Source organism: Bombus impatiens, unplaced genomic scaffold, assembly GCF_000188095.3.
Source record: "Bombus impatiens unplaced genomic scaffold, BIMP_2.2 scf_0318, whole genome shotgun sequence".
Classification (NCBI taxonomy): Eukaryota; Metazoa; Arthropoda; class Insecta; order Hymenoptera; family Apidae; genus Bombus; species Bombus impatiens.
Window position 1 is genome coordinate 2,296,302 of NT_176737.1, and position 25,339 is coordinate 2,321,640.

At 45.1% G+C, this 25,339-nt stretch overlaps 1 protein-coding gene and 1 long non-coding RNA gene across 2 annotated transcripts in view; one reads left to right on the forward strand and one right to left on the reverse strand.

The window, feature by feature from the left end:
* The first annotated feature begins 6 nt into the window (after positions 1 to 6).
* LOC117151606 lies at positions 7 to 3,837 on the forward strand. The gene is made up of 2 exons (XR_004461634.1): positions 7 to 2,073; positions 2,154 to 3,837. It is a non-coding gene; the product is annotated as an uncharacterized LOC117151606 (long non-coding RNA).
* Positions 3,838 to 5,255: 1,418 nt separating this feature from the next.
* Positions 5,256 to 25,339, reverse strand: part of LOC100749050 (homeobox protein Nkx-2.4-like) — a 30,038-nt gene continuing 9,954 nt past the window's right edge. The window contains exons 4-5 of the mRNA XM_012385214.3: positions 15,662 to 15,748; positions 5,256 to 8,988 (exon numbers count right to left, since the gene is read on the reverse strand). Of these exons, the coding sequence (XP_012240637.1) occupies positions 8,647 to 8,988; positions 15,662 to 15,748 (429 nt within the window). The 3' untranslated portion in view covers positions 5,256 to 8,646. The remainder of the gene's footprint in view (positions 8,989 to 15,661; positions 15,749 to 25,339) is intronic.

The window sequence follows — 25,339 nt, forward strand, 5'->3', positions numbered from 1 at the left end:
CCCGCCTGTCGATAATGTCCCGTACCAGTTACCGACAAGGGGTCCACCTGCAAAGCGCTAGCGATTCCGTGGTTGACCCCCCATGCGAAACAGACCCCCTACTCGCGTCACGTCGACTCCTTGACTTCGGTTGTCCAGTCTCGCGGAAATAACGATACGTTCGTATGGAAAAAGGAGCGACAAATGCCACCGGTATATCGTCACCCTGTCGTGGGGCGCAGAACGTTGAGTCGCAGCTAGCACGGTTCGCCCCTGGTGGCCTCGCCGTGTGTGGGAACCTCCGATCTCGCGATTTTCCTTCGTCGTTCGAACATAACCTCTTGAGAGTTCACCGAATAGCCGATAGGCATATGCGTATCTGTCACGGCTACCGAAAGTGCGCGCGGGCTTAATTTTTACAAAAGCGCTGCCCGTGCACCCCGTGTGCTACCTTCTGCTCGATAAACAATATACCATCGTGTACGCGCCAACGGGTCGACGAGTGGTCTCCCTGTACAATGCCATCTTATGACATTTTCGAGTTCGACCGTTGTTGTTGAGTGCTTAAGTGCTCGTTATACACACGTCGCGTCAAGCTTTTGTGTCGCAGCAACTGTTTTTTCGGGCGTTGGTTGAGTATGTCCGGGGAGCCAAGTCCGCGTGAGCCTTGTTCTTTGCGAGCGAGAATCGAAAATTAATAACGGACCAAGTATACCCAGTAGCTGTACTACAACTTCCGTTAATGAAATTGTACATGCATATCTATATCATATTGTCACGACGGAGTTAATGTTCGCACGATCAATAGAACAAATGCAGCGAACAACAGGGTCAACCTTCCCAATCAACGACATCTACGGTGAAAGGAAGATCATACGACAAAATTTGTAAGTTTTCCATTCATTGATATTTCTGATAGTTCCTCGACAAGTACGCGTTGATGAATAATCTTATCGACGTAATGAACAATCCAGACGACTGTAACGAAGATTGACCAATGATCGATAACGTAGCTTTTTGCCGATGTGTAAGTTTAAGTTTAAGGGACCGAGAGAGAGAGAGAAAAGAGCGCGAAAAAGAAAGTCTCGGTCAGTAGGTAGAAAGCTGGTTGTCACGGATAAACATTTTCTATCGTCTTCGAGCGATTTACTTCTGGAGGTCAAGCTCGCCCACGCAACCGGCTTTTCTCCAGGGGCGTATCCACGGGGCGTGTTCACAAAGCGGTAGGGTGTACCAGAGGCGGAGTCGTTTCCCCACCGTTGCCAACGCGCGATTTTTGCTCTCGGCCACGAACGTACACGCGTTCTCCGCCGTATATATACACGTAAGTGGTTGGTTTCTGGGTCGTGTGAGTAACACCGTGACGTCCCACGTTCGGACACGGGTCACAGACAGTAGGCTTTGCCGAGTTTTCTTCGGTCGATCGCCGGCTAAACGATTTCTTATGCCGCGACATTGAACACTGCGATGTCGAGAATCGAACAAAACCACGCTTCGTCTTTTTCTTCATTTATTTTCTGTCTTCTCTCTCGACAGAGTGCGCTTCAACGAAGAACAAATCTCGCGAGTGCACCGAGCGACAACGATACTTTCACTCGACCATCGTCAGGTGTTTCTCAACTCCTTGCCTTACGATGTTTTTTTACTAGCCACCTCAGTGAGCCTTATTCCACGCTATGACACCGTGTCAAACGCAAAATATCGAAACGTTACGAAGAATCGAAGCTAAAATCGTAGATAGTCTCTCTTTCCTCTTTGTGCGTACCCGACTCCTTCACAGCTGTTAACTAGTTCATGCGCCATGTTTTCATCAAGTTTATTCATTCTTTACCGAGGATTATTCTCTGCAAGTGGAAATCGCATAAGTTACTTACATATTTGTTTGCTACGAATCCATGGAAATACGTGCTTAGCAAAAGCGCGATCGAATTCTCTTATTGAAAAAGTATTTGACGAGTCTTTTGAGTTGGGCGATAGAAGAAACGGCAGACTATGGAAGAAACCGGAGGAAGCTTCGCTCGTGTTTACAATGTTTAGCTTCCACTATAGCTGCGCTATTTAGTTATCGCGATGGGAAAGTTTATCCACGATATGGTATGATATCATCGAGCCTTGCGTCGTCCTTTCGATCGATATCAGGATTTAATAATGCATCGAGGAAATATCCATTTCAGGTGGCGCGATCGGCTGCACATAGATACATCTTACATACGGTGAACGAGGGAATATCGCAAATTCCCTGACGGCACGGATGGCAAAGGCATTCTGGCGTAGCAATTACCTGCAGGGCGAGGGAGTCAAGTAGCAATATCTGGACCCGTTATCCAGTTCGGTTATCCCGACTGGAATGCTTTGTGTCGCCGGCAATCTGCATTTCTACCTGTTTGAATGGAAGTCTATGAGATCCGCGGCATGATTTCAAATGAAATCGACTCTTTGTCCCCTGGCCGGAAATTTCCAATTCAATAACGCGCCCAGGGAAACGCTGCAGAAACGACCGATTGATTGATACTCGGAATTGGATGGAACGCGAAAGGATGGAAAAAGTTTTACTGCCGATCGATCGTCATTCGAGAAATTTGAATGTCTTACATGTAACCAAGAGCTAATCCTGAATCGATTCGTTGGATCTTATTAAAGTTATTATTCAACTTCGTACACGTACATATTACACGTTACGAATACTACGTATCGGGAAACGTTGATAGAATATTTAAAATCGTGATGAATTTTAAGCCTGATGAACGTCTGAACGTGCATTGTATTTTAGCAACTGTAGGCGTATCGCTTCCTTTAGTTGGCTTTGGGAGATTTTCTTCCATTGGAACCTATGAATGACTAGTCAAGAACTTGCCCGGCAACCCTTTGCAATGCATTAGAATTTCGCAGCTATCAAGGGAGGAAGGCGACATTAGCATCGAGGCTAAGGACACCCTTGCTTCGCGTTCGCGTCTTATGTTTTCGTCGGCCCGGTATTCATGAACGGGGTTCTGACGTGGGGCATTCGACTTCCTTCTCCTTCATGAATTTACAATCGACCGAAGGAAATGCGCAGACGAAGCTTGCGCGTGCCATTCCCCGAGAAGCAGTGCTAAACACCAGAAGCTTCGATGCTCATTCCATCGCTTTAGGTATGAGTTACAAGATTTGTCATAACGTATACTTAACGAACAATGGGATAGAAACTTTTATTCTTCTTCGAGGAATTATCACATATCGAGTCTCTTCGTAGTTGCACATACATAAGTACCTCTATAGATCGCACAATAGTTGTCAGAAATGACTAAAAAGGTTCTGCTAATCGTATGAAGCTACGGCAACAAATCCATGGTCCAGCTAATAAGAACGCTAGTGTCGAAGGACGAGGGAAAGAGAGAAGTAATAACGAGGAAGATAGAGATTGGAGGTTTAGTGGGCGAGGGTGAATGTGGTGAGGGAAAGCGGATGGAGGCTGGAGCCACGTGCTGCTGTCACTGGCACAGATTATATTATATAGGAATGGCAGCGAATAGGTGTAGATATAAGCGTCGAGCGGCAGTTAATAAATATGATAATGGCGGGCGAAGTGAGAGAAAGAGAGGGGTGTGTGGGGTGCGATATGGGATACCAGTGTATAAGAGTGACCACCAGAAGCAGAGGCCTGTCACCGTCAGGACCTCTCGTATGTCATGCGACGCACGCACCTATACATACATGCACATACAAAGTGGCGACACGCGCGCGATGACAGCATCGAGCGTGGAACGCGTGCTACTATCTTTTTCTTCCATTTTTCTCTCCTTTGCCGTGATATAATTGTTGACGCGATTACTCGATTCCAATGAGAGCTATTTAAATAAAAAAGCTGGCTGTCTTCCTTAAATTTGTCGACTTTTTTATTTTTAGCAACTGTTTTAGTTTGCGTTTCTACGACACCTATCTAATCGTCTCAACAAAAGCATTCGATGCAATTATTACGCGATTAACAGAACATATATTCTCCTTCGCTTTAGATCTCTCCGAAGAACTACAAATTGCACCACGGGAGATCGCACGACCTAGGAAATACATGGAAACGCAAAATCGTTGAAGGGTCATCGTCGTCAGTGGTGGCAGTAATTCGCGAAATTTCATAATATCACGACGAACCGTTGGAGCAAGAAAGGAAAAAAAGAGCGAAGAATACGGCCGGTTTCCCCTCGGCTTTCATTAATCTCACTTCCTCCGCGGAAGTCGGAAACAGTTTTCTACTGTGCAACCTTTCCCTTTTGACCCGGTAAATTGCGCGCGCGCGCGCGCGCGGGCGTACGCACGCCAGCCACGTCGTGTACCTGTATCCGCTCTTCCAGGAGCAATTAGTCACGGTGCTCTTGATAAATCGCCGGAATCCTACCCCCGTGGGGTTAAGTCTGGGCTGTAGACCCTCGGCAAATATCCAATAACAGCCGTCCGACTCCTGGCGGTCGCTTCGCCTCTCTACGTGTATAACCGGGTATTAACCTTCACCTATCGAGGAGATCGGCTTACCTTAATAATCGTAGAGCTACACCGTCGCAGTCTAAGGGGGTTACGACGTTACGAGGCCAGGAACACGCGGCGCTGGCTCGCGCAAGGGTGTTTCCATGGCACTAGTCGCAAAGCTGGTTCGTTCCGCACCATGAGAAACAGGTACGATCAAAAATCGTCGGAGATGTAATGAAACATTCTTAGCCTCTTCTCTCTTGGATAGAACGTTGGATAGGAGGAGTGCGGGATCGTTCGTTGGATTTGATCGGGCCGTTGATTGCTCCATGTGCAGCAGTAATTGGTCGAGTTTCTGAGAATTATATAGATATCTTTCCCGTTTCTTAATTTTACGATGCGCGATGGATGCCGCGATGAGTCGATAACGATGGAAAATGATATAGGTTTCTTAGAGGCGAATCGGACTACGAAGTATTTGCTACGAAGCGTCTTTAGAAATTCTGCAAATTCTTAGAATCGTATTCATACGTTTTCCCTAAGTTTGTGCCTTCTTATTTGCACGAGGGATGTTAAAAAATAGACCGAGTCGGATAATACAAAGGAAACAGCCGCCTCGGCATTCTGATGACTTGCCGAATCTCGACGATCGGCGCTTTCGGACTCGTGTCAATCCGTGCCCCATTCAGATGTATTCGATTCTTTGTCCAACCCCTCGGAGGTTAACAAGAAGAGGGGGGAGGGAGAGGAAAGAAAGAGAAACGCAAAGAAGATGGAATAGGATAGGATAGGATAGGATCGACGCACGTTTCGGCGTATTCCACGTAACATGCTCGTTCCTTTGAATAAGTATCGTTTTATTAATATCTCTGTCGTTATTTACAAAACTTTGTAATAATCTCTAATTTTCTTCACCGTCACACGCTACTCGCTATTCGTCAATCGTTATACTTTTACGCTTTTGTGTACCTGTGTACGTATGTACCGTGTAATCAGTGTGTACATGTATGCGTTGGTTGTGTGTGTGTGTGCGCGTGTGTGTGTATGCGTGTTATATTAATGTCGATAATGCTCGAGTTTGCTAAATCGTTTACAGTAGAACGTGAATGTTCCTTACCGGCGTCGTCGTCGAAATCCACCGCTTTTCAACTTTGGAGCCGACTTCTACCACTTCTTTTTTATAATTCTTTCTCGCGTCGTCTTCGTCGCGTATGCGCCTAAACACCAGCATACCACACATTATATTTACACCATCGGATTCACACCTGTGACCTCGTTATCACAGCGCGCACGCCGCCTTTTTTCTCTCTCTCTCTCTCTCTCGCGCGCTCTCTCTCTCGCTCTCTCTCTCTCTCTCTCGCTCTTCTTTTTACATTCGGCACGTTTTGTTTTCGTCTTCATCGTCGTTGTCGACCGTGGAAAATCGATTCTCTCTTCCGCACAAGCAAACCGCGTCACAATTTCGCGACGGATGCGAGAAATACGCCGTAATATACATCTCTAACTATGTACACGCGTGTCTCCAGCTCGACGTATCCGCCTGAAACACGCTCGCGACACGGTTTCATCGTTTCCATGCGAAGAGAAAGAAAGGAAACGTTGGATCCGAGTCGTTCAATTGAACAAACCACGCGCTTGGTCGATTAATCTGTTTCGACTCTTACGACTCTAATGTAAGTCATGCTCGTGCTCTTTCACCTCCGTCTTTTTCGACTCTGCCGCTCGGAATCGTGAAAATTGAAAGAATACTATTTCACTACGTGATTCGCGGATGTACCTCCGACTGGCAGCCGATTGGTCGATCTTTTACCGCTCATCCTTTTCACCACGAATAGATTCTGTTCTGAACTGAGTCATTCGCTCATAGAATCCAGGAAATCGTGGTTCACGTTTCAAAGAAAATCGCGGCTAGATGTATTTATGCGAAGGATTGTAAGAGAACGAGTTCGTGGCTTGTCGTTAGATTCAGATAATAAGTATTCTTTGTCGTCGTTTTCTGGCTATAAATTGTTCCTTGTTCTGTAATTAGGATGTACGACGAAGTAAGGTTTTCGACAAGTTCCTTGGGATATTCGAAACTCGATGGCAACAAATTTATAAATCTGTAAAACTTGTAGTTTCTGTAGCTTGGATTTTCACGTTTGTGAAAATTTTAGATTCGTTCGAGCGCAATAGGTGATTCGAATCGTTAATTTTGATCTTGAATCAAATTATTTGACAGAGAGCATTTATAAATTATTCAAGATAGATACGTAATTGATAAAATACGAAAGAAACCCTGCTAAATTGTACAAATGTATATACAATTTTGTTTCTATTTGTTGCTTTCAGGTTTACCTCACTGTCGCGTATTCCAAATGGACGATTCTTTGCTCTTAGGTTTCCAGATTTATTGGTAACCAATGTATCCTAGAACCAGTGTCGATCGAATGGCTCAATTCTATAATTTGTCGTGGAAGATACTCGACCTATCAGAAATTCATAGTATCTCGTTAAGCAGTCACCGATTCCTAATATGATTCACTGGCTTCCTTCCCTCAAATTATAATTGTTCGAAGTTAATTTATAATCGCGTCCAAATTTGCTGAAAATTTCTATTCCGTCCATTTCAAATCTTTACGTAAAAAAAAATTTGCCACATAATGTGCCTTATCTTTTCTTGTTTACAAGAAGATGCACGAATTAATTTGGATATATTTTTGCACAAAGTGATTTTCTCTCTGGCCCATTAGAATAAAATAACCGGAATAATTGAAAATTTCAAGCCAACGTTCGACCGTTCGTAACTGGTCCACATCGAGCAGTTCCCATCCACCGGAAATCCGAATCCTCCTCGATGATAGATACGTGTTGTTGCAACGCAACAGTGTTGCGAGAGTGCGTCTCCGATGACACACGCAATGCACACAACCGGTGTACGGTTTCTCGCAATTGGAATCGACGCGTTTCGAGTGTACTGGCCAGATTATCCGCGCTTCTGCAATCTGCTTCGACGTTTCGCTTGCACATCCACCGACGTTGCCTCTTTGGTCGTACATAAAAGCAAATTTGTTAACAAACTTTCTGGTATTAAAATTCATTTCTCTGTTTCGTCCATTCGAGTGACTCTGGAACCCTCGGTATTCTTAATTTAGAAAATAATTTTGTTAAGGATGTTAGCCTTCGTGTAATTGAAATTCAATTGGAATTGGATGTTTAAAATAGAAATTCTCTTTAAGTTAAAACTATTATTTTATATGAATTGATGAACGTAGAATAAGATTTTTATTTATTCGCAGGGATTCGCAAAAAAGGTCGAAGTTAAGTTCAGATTAGCACCGACATCCTCAACATCGAATTATTATTCTGATTACTCCTAGTCTTTGTCTTATACGTGGTTAGCCTGTGAGAACAAGTAGATGATGGAATAGCAAGTAGTCTAACGCGTTTTCCAGCGGTACTCGTTGTCAAGATTTCATTTCCCGATAAACAAGTAAGGTTCTCGCAAGTTTCACGCTCGTTTCTGTTCTTGCAGATATCAAATTTCGTTTGCAACGTGGAATCAAATCGAATACGCCTCGAAATTTGGATGTTCTTCAAATTTGGAAGGACCGTTTCCGTAAGACAGATGTTCGAACTCAACGGGAAACAAAACTGTTGTCTCTATAATAATTGTCAAAACGAATGAGAAAACCGACATAAGTACTTTGTATCTAAGAAACTTATTCGTATTTCCAAATTTTTCAGATCCATCGAGATCCAACTTCTTCAAAGCCTCCATTGATCCAGACGTGCAACCGATACTTAAGCGATTCGCACATTTCAGACCCTATACAAGAGAGGGACATTCACGTTGATCACTGACTCCAATTATAACCGTCCTGCGGTTCACGCAGTATTTTCTCGTCTTACATGTCTCTCGAACGACCAGTCCATCTTTGTCCGTTCGACAAATTGGTAAACGTGTCTGCGTCTCCTAACAAGCAGACGTATTCGTCTCGATAAATCAATTTCACCGAGTCTTTTTCCAGTGTCTGCGATGAGTATTCGTCACTAAGGAAAGACAGTCTCCCCTAGATCAGTCTCGTCGTTCGATTCCAATGATCCAGGCCAGGTAAGCTGTTCTAGAAACGACTCACACAGATCGGAGTACGCGACACAGGACTCTTTCTAGGGGCTGTCTTCCATAGGATACCAGGCAGCTGGACCTGCGACGGAGGGATTAGCCCCCGCCGCGGATGGCATGTACTACCAAGCCCGTCCTTGGAATGGCAGGTACGCACCGCACTGCGGTTGCTGTTGCTGCTGCATGCTCTGCTGGGTACCAGTTCTCGGGTACGAGCAATGCTGAAGACTCTGGCTGGACGTTATCACGTGGTTCACACCGACCACCGAGTGATGAGGCACCGAGGAGGCCGCGTGATGGGAACCGTGAGGGCTCGACGCCGCGGTCATGTGAGGGGCTGGACTCGCCAAGGCCGCGCTTGGTCCACCGCGGCTGCCCTCGTTTCCGCCTCCGCCACCGCTTCCGCATGGCTTCCCGTCCTTCACGAGCACCGGCACAGCCACTCGTCGCGGCGAACTAGCGCTCTGTAACATGAAAATAGCGTCGTTCTTTGGATTGGAATATTTAAATTTCGGTAGCAGCTTTCAGTTCCAGTATCGGTGTAAGTTTCACCACGTGAAAGTTTTAGCATAATACGAAATCCGACCGAAGAATATTTGAAAAATAGCCTGCACGACGATGACGCAGGATCGTTGACTTAAATCTCGAACTATTGCCGTAGAATTAATTTCTTATTTGCATCGAGAAATGGAGAACAACCCGAACTTCGCCTGGAATTTCTGACATCATCGTTCGTCTAAGAGAAACGACAGCCTAGTCTACCCGATCCACCGGTATGTAAACTCAATCCACACGTAGGTGCACAGGCTGCGTACGACGAACCGTAAAGAAGACGTGGGACGACGTCGTGGCTCGGCTTCTGTGTTCCAAGCAAACACGTGGGCTCGGTAGGCACAGGTACTTAACCCGCGCGATACCTCGTGATCAGCATTCGAGCATACTCGTACTTTAGCAGCCGGAGACTCTCTCTTTCTCTCTCTCTCTCTCTCACACACACATTACGAATAAACAGTACCAGCTACCGTGGACCACAGGATTCTAGCCAGGGCTCTGTCGAGCCGCGTCAACATCGAGAACTGCTGTCCCTCGTCTCCCCGCGTTACTGTCCGGGGGGATTCAATACGACGAGCGGGACCCCACGGCATGCCAAACAGAAGCCGAAGCAAGCCGGCCGAGTACCTGCCGGGACGACCACTCAGCTGTATCAACATTCGGTACACGACATTCCTCTTCGATCTGCGCGCCAGCGACGCTTTAATAATATGATCGTGACCGCTCGGAAATAACGCCTATTTCGGCCGATGGATTCACGCTGGTTCGATCGTTTTTTAAGAAAATCGAACGGAGAATCGCAGAGACGAACGTCTCTTTTCGGTTATCAGAGATTTTATTCTTTATAAAGCTATTATGAAGCTTGACTTTGGTCGAGGGTCGATGTCAGATAGATCTTTAAGTACCTCGTGCTTCGTCCTTCATATTTTAAGACAGCGAAAGCGGCGAGTAAAGATAAAAGAGAAGTTACTTTTAACGAAGATCGCTTAGTACCTGTTAAAAAGATTCTTGCGACATTATAAATACGAGTACATATTCACATTACCGAAGGTGGAACGCTCCGATGAAGTTTGAAAGAACGAAAAGACGAGTGAACGCAGAAGCTGCAGGTAAAGTAACAAGGTGTAATTTTTAATGGGAGTATGACCATCGTCGTTCGCTTCATTTACTACGTACGATATCCTATATCTTTACTCTATTATTGCATAACTATTTTAGGGATTCATTCATGAAACGTCTGGAGAATAAATTCTTCTGCGATCGGTAACCAAATCTGTACCTACACGAAAGAAAACAATGGGGGTGGAGTGTGTAACAACGATTCGATTCGAGTGGCCGATACGAACTTACGTGCACGTTGCTGGCCGCGAACATAAGTGCAGGCATGCCGTGCACTTCACGCTGACAAAGTGACGATTACGCTAAACGCATGACGGTCGGCGCGCGCGTCACGCGTCACGCCACTTTAGCCACTTCAACACGCGTTAAGCGATTTCCGGCGAAAATGGCCGTGCTTAGGAACGGAGTAGTACGTGTTTATGAGCGGCGACCACTGCGCCACGCATAATGAGCCTCAATGTTGCCGTGATCGCGCGGCCGCGATTGGATTCTCGGGAAACATATTACGCGTGGATTTCCCTCTCCCCCTTCGTGGAACACCGTCCCCTTTTAACGGTATGTACAATACGTATATACATATATATATATATATGTATGTATATATATGTGTATAAACGGTTGCCGTTTAGGTTAAGGACTCGACCGAGATTCTATTTTTTATTTCTGCTTTCAAGGGAGTGAAAGGTGTATTATTGGTCTTACAGATTCTATTTTATACTCTTGCGTTTTACATATAAACGTTAACCATAATTTGCGAATACAATCATACGAATCGAGCAAACGTACGCAACCTTTTATTCCACGTATTGAGAAAGAGACGAGTCCGAAGAAGACGAAAGGAAGAGGAAAGACACGGCCGGCGAAGAGTCCGCTCCGGCGATGATCGGATTTTTGAAAAGGTACCCTTTACTCTACAGGACGTTTAATTCCTTTAATATATCACGAGGACAAGGAACGAGGGCAGAGATACGCGCAAAATAAATTGTACTTGAAACGTCTACGCGGTGGCGACCGATGTTCAGGCCGTATACAGCCGCATCGAATATCTAAATGTGCCGCTCGCGCGCGCCACTAACTTTCACCCGAATGCATCTCTCGTGGAAAAACATTCGTCATCGTTGAAACTGATATAATTAACTAAAAGCTGGGCTCTACCAGTGGCACAGCTTTTTCCCTCCTTCGTTCCTCCTGCTCCTCCTCCTCCTCCTCTAAAACCACTACCACCATGAAACAGAGCAGCCCGACGCGACGGCCGTCTACGTCTCGTTTCTTTACAGAAGCCTCGGTCGAACAAAGAACCAACGAGAAGAGATATTAAAAGATTTCTGCCGGGACCTCTCATTTCCGCGACGAATGGAATTCAATGGGTTCCGTAAACGAGGAAGTGGTTTTTAAATTTAATAACCGATGTTTTACCACGAGTGTAATTACATTAGGCGATCTCTCGATACCCGGCAAACAGCTCTCGCGCCCTCCCCCTCCCAAAAAAGCGTGAAAACCAGGCCACCGATTTCTCCTCCTGCGATTCCTGCATTTCCCGAGACGTATAAAAGATGAATCGAGATTTCTGTCTTCTGTCGTAAGGATGGTATTGAGAGTTAACGCAAACGACAGTTTTCTATCGGGTTCGATGAAATGTTTTAAAACTCTCGCAAATTCGTTCGAACGCGTACGAATGTACCATTGACTCGAATAGTATATTCCGTCGAAGACAGAATAATCGATGTAATTATTTCGTATTTATTCCATCGTATCTTAAAGCGAGAAAAATTTCAATTTCGCTGTATCCTGGCCGGTTGTCGAGACAGACAGAGTAAAATTCGATCAAAGCGGCTTCGTTACTTTCGAACGATTCGCTATTTCCACGCTCTAGACACGAATATGTCGCAGGCGTTCGGCTTAATCTCGATTGCAACACGGAGTTACAATCGATGGGTCGAAAGATCGGCGGCTCGCGTCTCCAGGGGAGGGTTAATCGATATCAATAGTAGTAGTATTGGTAACCCCGATTCGCGTCCAGGTGTTGTGCATGACTGTACTCACGGCAAGATGGCGACCGGTCCTCGAGCACCCGTTTCCGCGCTCCCTGCAGGATACCTCTCCACCCTTCTCCTCTCTCGTTCTCTCTTTCTCTTTCTCTTTTTCTTTCTACTTCTCCTTCTCACCCGCTCTCTCTCTCTCTCTCTCTCTCTCTCTCCTCTCTCTCTCTCTCTCTCTCTCTCTCTCTCTGCCCCGTCTTTTTCTTTCTCTTTCCTTTTCTCGTGTTCGCTCGCTCGCGCTGCCACTTGAAATTTTTTTACCGCCGCGAGGGGAGGAAATGGAATAAAACGAAAGAAAGGGGAAAAAGGGGGAAAAAAATCGGAGCTCTGGCTGCCAACTCGTCGTCAACGTCGACGACGACGTTGCCGTCGTAACTGCTACGTCTCCGACGCACGGTGTTTTAAACTCCGGTAAACGATTAATTCTATTCGCTGTTAACAATTTTGCTATGCGCTAACAAATATTTCGGAGTAATTTCTACTAATTTGAAAATTACAGTTTTCCCATCTAACCCTATCGAACTTGCAACAAATCCTATGGTAATTTTTTGAAAGGAATACTCTCATAGTCGGAAAACAACGACAATAAGAAGGTATCTACTTATTTGAACGATTATTGGCACAGGTATATGTATTTTGTAAGAAATCTCAAGTATTCCTCTTCTCTATCGAATGTAACCGAGATGCAGATACCTAACGCATTTGTTTTTTTACAGGGATAACGTCAGAAGCCCGTAAGAAGAAATTAATTGCGAGAAACGGCGAAAACTGTGGAAACAGCGACGGTCGCTTAACGAAGCAAAGCAGCTGCTCTATCGTGGGACGTACTCGGCGGGAGAAAGCTTTGTTTACGCTAAAGATCTAGTTTCTCTATTAAGAAAACTATCTATGGGAGGTATCCCTATTGTACGACACGCTAATAATACTGTAACTGCCACGCCCAATGCGTATGTCGCAATTTCGCGTCGTGGTGTGCACGCGATTCTGGCCACCCAATTACACGTACCATCGAGCAGATCGAGATAATAAAATGAAAATGCCGTACGGAGAAATAGTAAACACGGTATTGAATTGAAATAGAGCTTACGGTACCTTCGCTGTCATGGAGAAGTAGAGAAAGAAACAACAAATCGCTATGGAAGAAGAGAAAGAAGCGAGAAAAAAAGATAGGGAATACGATACAGAGATGAATGGAAACAGAGTCTACGGGGACCACGAAAAACTAACGAGTAAATTATGGGGCGGCTGCTCGTCCTAGCGTGGACGAATCGAGGGGAAAGGACGGTTTACAGATCGGGCCACCGGATAACTTTCAGCACCATTAATGTTCTATGGGTGTTTACGAGCCGCCGCTTGGCGGCGACTATGTCGACCCTACTTAGGGACAAGATCGATCGCGATCTAAATACATAACTCTATTTGTTACGCGCTTGAAGATCGAAATTGAAATTGATACACTCTGCGAGTGTGACGAACGTTCTTCGGGAAACTACCTGTCACACAAGAACGATATTCTAAAAGATGGATCGTGTGGATCAAGAGCAAAAGTTATCCAAAGGTGATGTTAAATCTAAGGTAGTATATATATAAAGAACGAAATTTGAGATCCAATATGAGAGCAGATGGCCGCCGCGTCGCAAAGCTGGATATGGCGCGCACACGGTAATAACACGATATCGAGGACGGATCGAAACACAGAGAATGACTTTGATCCCCGTCACCCGCGAAAGTGGTTTTGCACGAAAATCGCTCGACGTGTATGCTCGTTGCCATCGAAATTCGATGAAACGGTGAAAGTCGACGATGACCGAAAAAAGCGCTATGAAAATCCGCTTACGTCGAAACGCTATTCCGCGTGGAGTGTCGCTCATGTTGGTACAGGTATTCTTTAAAAAAATATTTTTAGCACGAACAAAACACGCCGGTGTAGAGGAATAGGGAAAAAGGAAACGTTAACGAAGTAGCTGGATAGAAACGACTAAAAAACATTTCCAAGAAGCGTGTTACACGTTCCGTGACCGTGCAAGAAATTCATTTTGAAGCGCAAAAAACTGACGGAGAACAAATAATCGACGTCGTGTTGACACGAAAATGATTTTCAGCGTGAGCGAAACGACACGACACGCCGATTCCCGCTAACTCGAATCGGACGATTTGCCGCTAATGCATGCCGGGACATCCGTGATCTCGCATACTCGTTCGTACCCGGCTGTAATGTATTCATCAGGACGGATCTGTGTGTATCGGCACGATCGCCGTCTTCTGACATCTCTTTTGAATGTTACTGCAGAGGAGGAGAGGGAGCCGCTGCAGAGACGATTCGTATTCGTCAGTGCGTGCGACGAGATGGAGACAGGGCACGTTTTGAACTTGCAATTACGATATCTCGGGAATCTGGCGCGTCATTATTAGAGCCGATAAAAAAAGGGAGAAGAGAGAAAAGGAAGGGTAGAGAAGGGGGATTTCTATGGGCGCGAAATAATATTGTCGGATTCGTACGCTTTCGAAATCCATAACTTTGAAACTATCTTTGTTATAGGTAGAATTCAATGGACCGAAATTGTTTTATTTTTATGTGATTTTATGTATAGACTGTACACGTTACGTTAAACTTTCTCGGGCAACGGTATTAACATAGACGTACAAATATTCTGTAATTATTTCACCTAGGCTTCGAGCGTTCTAATTTGCTTACCATTCTATGTACATCGTCGGTATTACTGGTCAATGAATCGCGAGCTCGACGAGACTCAGACGGAATTCTGTCGCTCGTTAGAAGATGAAAAACATTAAAAAACGTAACAGGATATACATGGAAAAGGACGGAGGAAAACAAAAACAAAGAAATAGAGGTAAAAAATAAAAATCATATTGCAACAGCCAGTCGCTGAAACATCGTGGTAATTACGTGTTTAACACAGACGATTTTATGTTGCAGGGAGGTCGGTATTCCTGCAAAAATTTCGGCTGCAATAACGAAATGAATGCAGAATCGCTTCGAGTCGGTCGAGTGGCCCACTCGAAACGAAATACGATGTGGATGCGAGGATCCGCGCCGCGTCCGGAATATTTTTCATTTAAAAGCATTTCATTTCGAAACGCTCGATATTTTGTCGTGTGTCTCGCCGTTTCGAAATCCCTCGGGAAATCCGATCTATCGAGGACGCGTATTATTATCACACGAGAAACGGTCGAACGACAGAGTTTAATTTAATCCTTGCCCCTCTCCCCTCCTCCTCCCACACCCACTCCCACTCCCCCTCACTCTCTCCCTCTCTCTCCCTCTCTCTGTGTCTTCCTCCTCTTTTTTACCCTGTCTTTTTCTAGAAATGTCTTTCTTCTATTATACGATACTATTTTTCCGGTGCGACTCGTTCGATGTATTCGGACTAATATCTTTATGTTTCTTTTTTTAACAGGTAGTTACCTGATTTTGAGCATTCTGTTCGGCCATCGCCTTCTCCTTCGCTTGCCTCTTGCACTTGTATCGGTGATTTTGAAACCATATTTTCACCTGTAACGTGAAAAAGGAATTGTTCCTATTAGTATGGAATTTTATTGGCAGAAATGATTAGAAAAGAAGAAAAGGAGGTAGTAAATCGCCAGTACGAAGCCTATGCTAATGAGAATATCTTTTTGACATTTCTGAAACAAATAAAAATTGAAAATATCAAGAGGAAGCAGAGTTCGGATTGCGATACCAGATGCTTCGAGTGGAAATTTTCCTTTTTCCCCGTTTCTTAAAAAAGCTGGGACGCATCTTTGACGCGCGGACTGTCACCAGGTAGGAACTGAAATATTTTTACAAGGGGGAGCGAGTGCGAGCCTTTTGTAGCGTGTGTACGTTTCGAGTAATCTGGAACGATTCGTGGCCCCCTTGAATTCATAATCCATGGTTATTATAAGTTTGTTATTTCTACGAGAGGGATTTAACGCTTCGCTCACTTTGCTAGATACTTTGAACAACGATCTTTTCACGCCTCGCTATCAGTTTCTTTTCGATACATGTTTTATTTTACATTTTTTTTTTCTCAAATTTTAATTGACGAAATAAATAAGTAAAATAAAGAATAAAAATCACTGCTTTCGATTAGAAAGACAAAATGGATGGCGAAATACCAAATTTCCGCCAATCGAATTGCCAGAAGCGGAAGTTCTGCCGGTTTAATTTCTCCCATGCACGATGTCAAAAGGAAAACGCAGCAGTTTTATGAAGTTTGGGCCTAGGAGCAGTCGTGCTCTCGTTCAAAATCGCTTTTACGGCAATTGAACGCGATTAGGGAAGCCGACCGTGCGGACGGGATCGAAATCGGCATCTGCTTATGACAGCGGCGCGTTATAATCCGTATTGTACATTATGCCACGTTCACAGGGGCGCGTCCCGATCATCGTGGCATTGTCGTCGAGCGACGAAAACAATGCCCTTCGTTTCTGTCGGCCGATTTAATCCTTAACACGAGCTTGCTAGGATAACGTCGCTTGCGTTAAACTGTTGGCCGCGTTTAGAACGTTATACGAGTATTGCGACCGTATCTGCGATGATCCGGTAAAACTGTTCAGTTCGTTTGTTAGTTTTGCTTTTTCTTAAAGGCAAAGTCTTTCTACGGTAATGCGTGTACAAGGATTAGCGCATAGTGAATGGAGCAGGGATGCATTCACGAACATAAGGAAACAGCAGATCGAACGATTTTAAAAAAGGAGGACAAAGGAGTAAATTAGAGGCATGTGCGAAAGGTACGCCTAAGCTCGATCTTTATCGCACGTATCAAAGGCGAGTCCGACCTATATGTTGCCTTGCCTGTAACCTCCTACTCGAGTGGTTGTAACCCGCTGCGATCCCCATGTGTAGCCGCCCCGTGTAACCCCCATTGTCGGAGTTATGCGCGCCGTAGAATGCAACGAAAGCACTTTAAGGGGCCCCGCGCAGTAGACCGTGTCTCGAGAGCCTGCCACCGTCTGTCTAATTCTTTGAATATTAGCGGGATCGACCACCCTCGAAAATTCTTGCTCCCCCTTCGAGGCAGCGCTCGTTCGCCGCCTCGCGTGTACGCCACGAATACCGATCGTTCTATGACGAACACGATTTTCCAATTGCCCTTCTCTCCAGTGATTACCCATTACGATATTTCCAGGAATACTTGTACCTGCCTGTTACAATAATCGATGTTTTAGTTTATCGTCTTTTACGAGTTGGCTCTTGAATTAAGCGTTATGGGGAAAAATCAACAACTGTTGTGAGCGTCGAGTACCAACGAGCGAGTAAGTATACGTTTTACTCATTTACTAAGTAGTCTTCTATGTCCCTCTAAACTCCGATGCTTGTTTTATTTTTTAAAAGGTTTCCCGAGTAAAATTAGTTATGCTTTCAGTTTTAATCTGTTATCGAAGCTGTTAGCGAGAAGACGGCAACGACGATTAATAATACATCTTCAAGAACCGTGGACAGCATTTACTTTTTACAAATACATCTCTAGTCCCATCTGTATTTGATTGCGCCTTATGAGATCAAAATTTTCCATTGGAAACGTCGGCTCCGATTAATTCAGCTCGTTCCCGGCAGCGAGTATAACGCGCATAAATCGCTCGTAATGGAAGAAGGTGACGACTGGTTGTAAACAACGGAAAGAAAGGGAAGGAGCGAAGGTCGCGAAGAAAAGCGCTTTGAATCCGCCGGTGGTGAGCCCTTCCGCGCGACTTTCCGCGTGTGTTTTGTAGTACGACTGATGCGTAGGGCGGAGAGACCTTATCTAAAAGCCACGAAGAGGTACTAGACGAGGCAAGTACTCTCTCGCCGCTCCCATTCGTTAATTCCTTTTCCACCGATAATCCACTCGTCGAAGCCCGTGGAGTTTCGGGCGTGCGGCGACTTCGAGAGGTCTACAAACAGCCTTGCTTGCCTCAACGCGTTCTTGCATTCTCCACTTTCGCGTGTCACCCGCTCGTTTCGCCGTTCCTTTTGTCCTGGCTAAAACCTTGTTACTGTTTTCGCGTTTGACTTCTTTTGAGCAACTTTTGCATCCGCGGATCGTGACTCGTGTCGTGAGATTTGTCGAGATGAGATTTTAATCGAACGATCGACGCTATACAGAGAGTGGGAAATATATCATCCGGAAAATGTGCAGAACTTCCAGCAATTCGTATTGAGCACGTATCGATATCTGCGATCGTGTTCGAGCCATAAACGTATAGGCAACGACAGTGAAAGATCCGACGAGATGAAGACGGGATGAACTGTCGGAGAGAATTGTTATTTCAAGGGAACGGCCTGTCCGTCAGTCCGTTTGTCCGTTGCTCCCGCAACGGCGCGGTGTGTAAACAGAGAAAGTTGAACGAGATAGGGATATAACTGGTGTGTACTCGCAGACCACGGAGGAAAGAAATTCGTGGCGAATACCGACTCTCAACGAGGAGAGCAACTTTCGTGTCTATAAAGTTTAGAAACCAAGCCGAGCTTACGAATAACTGGACAACTCGATATCACCTTCGTCGGTACGCGACTCTTACTTTGAAGGCAATCGAAAAATTTATTATCTACGGTATCGCGTTATTATTATTTCGATTTTCTTCCATTTCCATTCTTTCCATTTTTTCCATTCTTACGATTGTTAAATATGAAACCTATTCTTTCAGAAAAAATAATCTATCAAATGGCTGCTTGTACGAAACGAATGAAAGGAAAGGAGGAACAGCTTGTTTATTTTCGATGGGTACGACGAATCCGATGCGAAAAGGCAGCAGGGCCCGCAGGGGTCCGACCGAGGTTTACTCAACACCGAGAAAGGGGGAGCTTAACTTTAACTTTCGATTAACTCGTGGTTAACTCTCGTTCAGCCAGGTAAATGAAACGCCTCCCGTAACCGTTCGAGCGGATCTGCGAACACCCTGCGCTTTTCTTCTCTTCCGCATACATCCTAAAAGGTCTGCCGACAAAGACCTGTCGACACGTTCCTTCGAGCTAATTGACAGTAACGAGCTTTTTCACGGCTGATTTAAGCTTGACAACTTAATATTGACCGTAGAATCAACATTTTCAAGAAGTTGCAACCAAAATAACTGCCTTCTCCTAGCACGCTATATAATAGATCGCATAGAAGCTGTACAGAAGTTTTCCAAGCTCCTGTTTCAACGCAGCTTTTTCTGCGATCATCCTCGACGAACGTAAACCTTTTTAAACGAATTCCTTTCCACCATAGATACGGACATCGGAACCGACCAATCCTGAACTTTGTTCCATTTCGCTGATATTTGAACGATTCGATTCCACTCGGAAAATTTCCAACTTTTAACCGGCGATTACCCATTTGACACGAGGTCGCTTCCGCGCGGACTATTCGTCTCTTACTTCGACGTTAATTGGCGTATCGAATAGCGATAAATCCGGAGGGCAGTTCATCAAAGCGCGGCGGAGAACATGTAACATTTGGGAGGAACATGGAGTACCTGTTTGGCTTATGTTCGACAGAGGCCGAAGTTCGTACATCCGTTTCGGCAGGGAGTATGCGGTTAAAGTGGACGATTGATCAAGTTAGCGTAACGTCATTACGTCGCGTACATCGAGGGTTCACGCAAAATCACCACCACCACCACTACCACCACCACCATCGTAAGCAACCGAGTGGTATCGGGCGTCGCCACCCTTCGTGGCCTCGCTAACTGTTTCCTCGGGCAATTTCATCCGACACCAACTTTCGACGGATTATCCGTTGGAAACCCCACGCAGCCTCGGGCTACTGGATAATTCACGGGGCTCGTTTCGATGTTGCTCGAAAGAAAGACGCGTGTAATTGACGAGAATTGCCACTCGAGGTGTTCCGAACCGTTTCTGAACGCATCCGCTGGCCTCGGGCAGCGCGGTTGATTGTCTTCTCTAATCTATTGTTGTTAGGGGTGTACGGAGGATGTTGATATTCCTTCCTTCCTTCCTTCCTTCCTTTCTTCCTTCCTATTCTCTCGGTGTAATCGAGCTAGCGTGTAAATAGCACGCGTTTTTCGATTTTTATCTCTACTAATTTACAAAATGATTTGTATTAAATAGGATACCGAAATTTTGTCTTTTACAAACAGCGTGTGATATATAAGCGAACGAAAGGGGCTGTTTTAGAATCTCGGATATATCTCTTCGTTACTACCAACTATTCTTCTATTAAATCGACAATTACAATTATTTGCAGAGGGAGTTGGCGCGAAGGAAAAATCGCAGGAAAAAGGGATTACATTTGCGAGGCTTGACTTTAGTCACAGATGTGTTTCCACCGCAAAGTGCAAGGAACCGCAACGATGAGCTTGCGAATACCAGGATCAAGCAACGTCAAATTATGATTAGGGCTGTTAATTGTCCCGTGTTGACTCTTCTGAGTGGTGGCCCGTGGGCAAACACGATTCCCGCCTCCCTTTTGTTGTTTTAACTCAATACCATCGGCCGGGGATGACTTACCGATTACTAGTCGGATGTCTGAAAACCTGGGGTCTACGGCCCGGCAAATAGAAATGACTTTCCAGTTTCTCTCAAACGAGCGAGTGAACTAATTCGCGTTCAACGTGAACGAACAAACGTCTCTTCCTCGTTCCTCAACGATGGAAAGTGAATACATGCTTTAAATTTCTCCAAAATATGTAACTTTTGTGTTCACACACTTTGAATATTGGAAAGGATGATTTTTTTAATCTCAGAATACTTTACAGGGAAAGAGAGAGAGAGAGAGAGAGAGAAAGAGAGAGAGAATTGTATCCGATCAATTGCATTTACAAATGTCTAAACAATTTAAAGAAGAAGATTTGATGAAATCGCGAGGACCATTGGACCAGCCTTTTCGCTCGTGATCGCACTTTTCCGCCCTCTAATTTCTTCGTCGTTTCACGGCAGGGATGATCCAATAGCCTGGGAAGCGGATGTTTGCGGTTCAAAATGTATGCACCCTCGCATACCGTCCCGGAGGTGCAGCGGGATTACAAAAGAACGGGTCCGCGCAGTTCTACGGTACGCGTAGCGCAAAAAGAAATTGGTGGCGTATTACGCGACAGGCACGTTCGAGTGTATTTACAATACACTCGTAAAGCTGCCTCTTCGCCGCGATAATTGACGCAAACACGGCGAAAAACTCATAAGACGACGGCTGTATCGCGTAGGTCTGTCCGCATTGGGAGAACAATTGTTGCCGATTATTTTCAAACAGCTGGAGAGACTGCTTAGAAACACTAGCGGAATCCTTTCCGTTGCGATCAATGCACCATTTATGCGAGGTTTCGTCGTACAAGTAGAAACGTAGAAAACAAACGTAGGTATAATTTCTAGCATTCCGTTAATATCACTACCTTACAACGTAACCTCTTCTAATCTAAGATTTTTACAGACAGATTTTCGAAGCACGTTAATATTCCTTTAAATACCGTATCAAAAGTTTAAAAAGTTGCAGGGATTTATGGATCTATCGTCGTTTCGATGCCAACAAATGTCACTTAAGATCTGCCAACTCGGCCGTTACCTTGACCAAAATCGATTGGTAAATTAAGCTAGTCAAGATCGGTCGTTGCGTGTCAAATAACGACGCTTCTTCTTTAACACGTTTCTACGTGTCTAATAGACTTATACAGATCCGTTCTTTTCTCAGGTCGTCGACGCTGCTACCTCAAGTGTTTGTAACCGATCGCCGACTTTTGCAGTGACCTGTAGGTTCCATGGGAAGACGAGGAAAAAGAGAGGAACGCAATTACGCCGGCCACACGCTGCCGGTGTGCGTGGCGATGGCGCGGTATGACGCGGGGGCGGCCGCAAAAGCCGACGACATATTCATGCGTGCGTTATTATGCGAGGGAGCCGTGAGTGCACTCGAGAGATACGCGCACGCGTTCCACGACGTCCAATTAACCGCACGCATTTCGTCACCAAAGGAATTTCACGCGTGGAACGCGCGCATGCCCGCCTCGATCCTTCAAGATCACTTCCGATATCTTCGAACATAGAACCTAAAAAAGGTACATCTTTGCGGTGATATGTTAAGTAAAAGATCTCCGTTTCTCGACTACGTAGCTCGTAAATATCTGCTGGAAATCTCAACAAATCTAGACTAGTCACCTAATTCGAGCAACGTCTTTGAAATAAAAGAGGAACTTTAATCGTCACGAACAACAATATTAAATAGTTTTTAATGGAAATCGCAGGCCAGACACATTAGCTGTTTTCTTGTTAATTAATTTCTTGTGCCAAGATGCAGGGTCGACGCAGCGATACCAGCACGTAAACAGCTTTACTCGCGGTTGTCGAAAACTTTCGTGGCGAGAAAATTTTCACGGCTGACACTTTTCCACGGGTGTTTCGTCCAGTCGACGATCCGTTTCCCGTCTTTGGGACGACGCTGTCCCCCCCCCCCCCCCCCCCCCCCTCCCCCCCCCCCCCCCCCCCCCCTAAAAAAGGTACATCTTTGCGGTGATATGTTAAGTAAAAGATCTCCGTTTCTCGACTACGTAGCTCGTAAATATCTGCTGGAAATCTCAACAAATCTAGACTAGTCACCTAATTCGAGCAACGTCTTTGAAATAAAAGAGGAACTTTAATCGTCACGAACAACAATATTAAATAGTTTTTAATGGAAATCGCAGGCCAGACACATTAGCTGTTTTCTTGTTAATTAATTTCTTGTGCCAAGATGCAGGGTCGACGCAGCGATACCAGCACGTAAACAGCTTTACTCGCGGTTGTCGAAAACTTTCGTGGCGAGAAAATTTTCACGGCTGACACTTTTCCACGGGTGTTTCGTCCAGTCGACGATCCGTTTCCCGTCTTTGGGACGACGCTGTCCCCCCCCCCTCTCTCTCTCTCTCTCTCCCCCTCACTCTCTTCTTCCTCTTCGTCGCATCATCCCCTACTCCCCGTGTCTCCTTGGCGCGGGACACACAGATGCGTCCCTCCATTTTGCGCTCGCATTGTTACTCCAAGTGCAGTCTCCCCATTGTTACAATGGCTGGCCACTCCTGGCATTGTTGCCGGTATTGTTATTATTATCACTACTGTTACCGGTTGCGGCCGACCGGCGAATGGAGAAGAGGAGAGCCAGCTGCTTCGTCGAGTGCCGCATTAGAGGCAAATTACACTCCCTCTGGCCCGCCTTCCTCTCTCTTTTTCTCTTTTTCACTATGTCCCTCCAGGCTGCTTATCTCGTTCTTTCTCAGTTACATTCTGGATTTCACCCCTTTTTTAAGCTCGAAATTTCGAATGGTCGATCGGTATCGGATTCGAACGAAAGATGCCTACCGAATGCTATCAACCTCTCTCGAACATATTTCATACAACTACATTCTTTTCTAGCATTTATTATCAATCTTTTAGCTTCTTCGACGCTCGCCTAAAACTCCTAAGCTTTTTAGGATCGCTTTGCCAAATGAAATAGCGTATTGTTATGTCTTCGCGGTTACATAATTCAAGAATCGAGACCGCGTGAACTCGATACGTGCGATAATGCTCTTTAGAGCAGCCTGCGACAAGTTCTCGGTCAAACCACCCGTCATATCCTATCCGACGATCGCGGAGCAAGAAAGGAAGAAAAACGGAGCAAGCAAGGAAAACGGGAACGAAGAAAAACGGCACGAGAAACCGACGTCATCCAGGATGCATAATTAATCGGTCGCTACGTGGACGAATTAAACGAGCAATTCGAAGCACGAAATTGATCGCAACAATTTAATCGCGAGAGGCCGCGCAACGGGTCTCCGCAAATTATGCCCGGTGAGTTACAACGAGTTTAAAGCTCGTTAAAACGCGAAAGACCGACCTGTGCGGGAGAGAGAAGTTAATTAGAAGGAAGTAAAAAAAGGAAAGAGAAAGGAAAAAGAAAAAATGAAACGTGATGGAAATGAAGGAGAGAGGAAGAGAGAGAGAGAGAGAGAAGAAGAGAATTTATATCAAGGGGAATTTAGACGGCCTGCCGCGCGGCTGGCGAGCATGGCGAAAGAGGGAGACATTAATTAAAGTGCAAAAAACGTGCGGCGAGTCTGATCAAAAGTTAAATAATTAATAGAAACCGCGAAGTTCAGGCGAGATCGCGGATTAATGAAAAATCACCGAAGTGCGGAATTCGCGAGTCTCGAAACCGGTGGACGAAACAATCGCCGCTCGCCTTCCATTGTTTCCTCTTGAACAATGACGATTGACGTTATTGTTAGCGCCAGCCAGATCGTCCACTGGCTCCTTCTGCTACGGCTTTCGACCGGCGAATGAAACGTTTCGAACGTCGCGTCGCGTCGCGTCGAATACCGGGACAGTCGAGTTAAGGTGCTTCGACGTAAACATCCAACTTGAAAATGGGATTTTGGCTGCTAGAGCATTTGCATCGCGGTCAATTTACGTTTATCGTCTTAGAGTTGATCCATTGGTAAAAAGGACTTTGCAAAGCAAACGGATACTTTGAAAGTAAAGCAAATGCGAGCTCGCGAAACGATTATATTCGAGGAGCGTTCGATGTTCTTAAAAATAAACTAACGAAAAAGTTTAAAAGCGCCATCGCGAAATCCTCTCAAAAGATTAAAAGAGAAAGAGTATTTTTATTACTCGAAATTTTGGTCCTTTTTCGCAAAGATTCTATTTATATTTTAGTCACGGAAGAAAGGAAATTTGACGAGAAGGCTGCTTCGCAAATATTGTTCCACCTTCGAGCAACCCTGTATAAACGTTTTGCATGCTGTGTATAGATTAGAAAGGAATATTAGATGGTTCTATATGCACATGCAAGGGGCGGATCTGGCCAAGCTCGCTATAAATTTGCTCGTCCATCGAAGGAGCCTTTAATACTGTTTACGGATAGCTCAAGCTTTTAAGGTATTTTATCTTGTCCTTACGTAAATTGTCCCTTATCTGACGACATAAAAGTCGACTAGCACGGTAAATTTAATGTTCGAATTTCAGGATCAATTGGATCGAATGTTTTCTGTCCAAATATTACGCAATTGCAACGTGGAGAGACTATCGATAGCCGAATATCCACGTTCTAGACAGACATCGATGTTTCATCGTCGGAAGAAACGATAGGTTCGGTCGAAATAATGGAATATTATTCTATCGTAAGAAATTACAGTTGGAAAGAAAAAAGCGTGTAATGCATCTTTCTACGGCAGT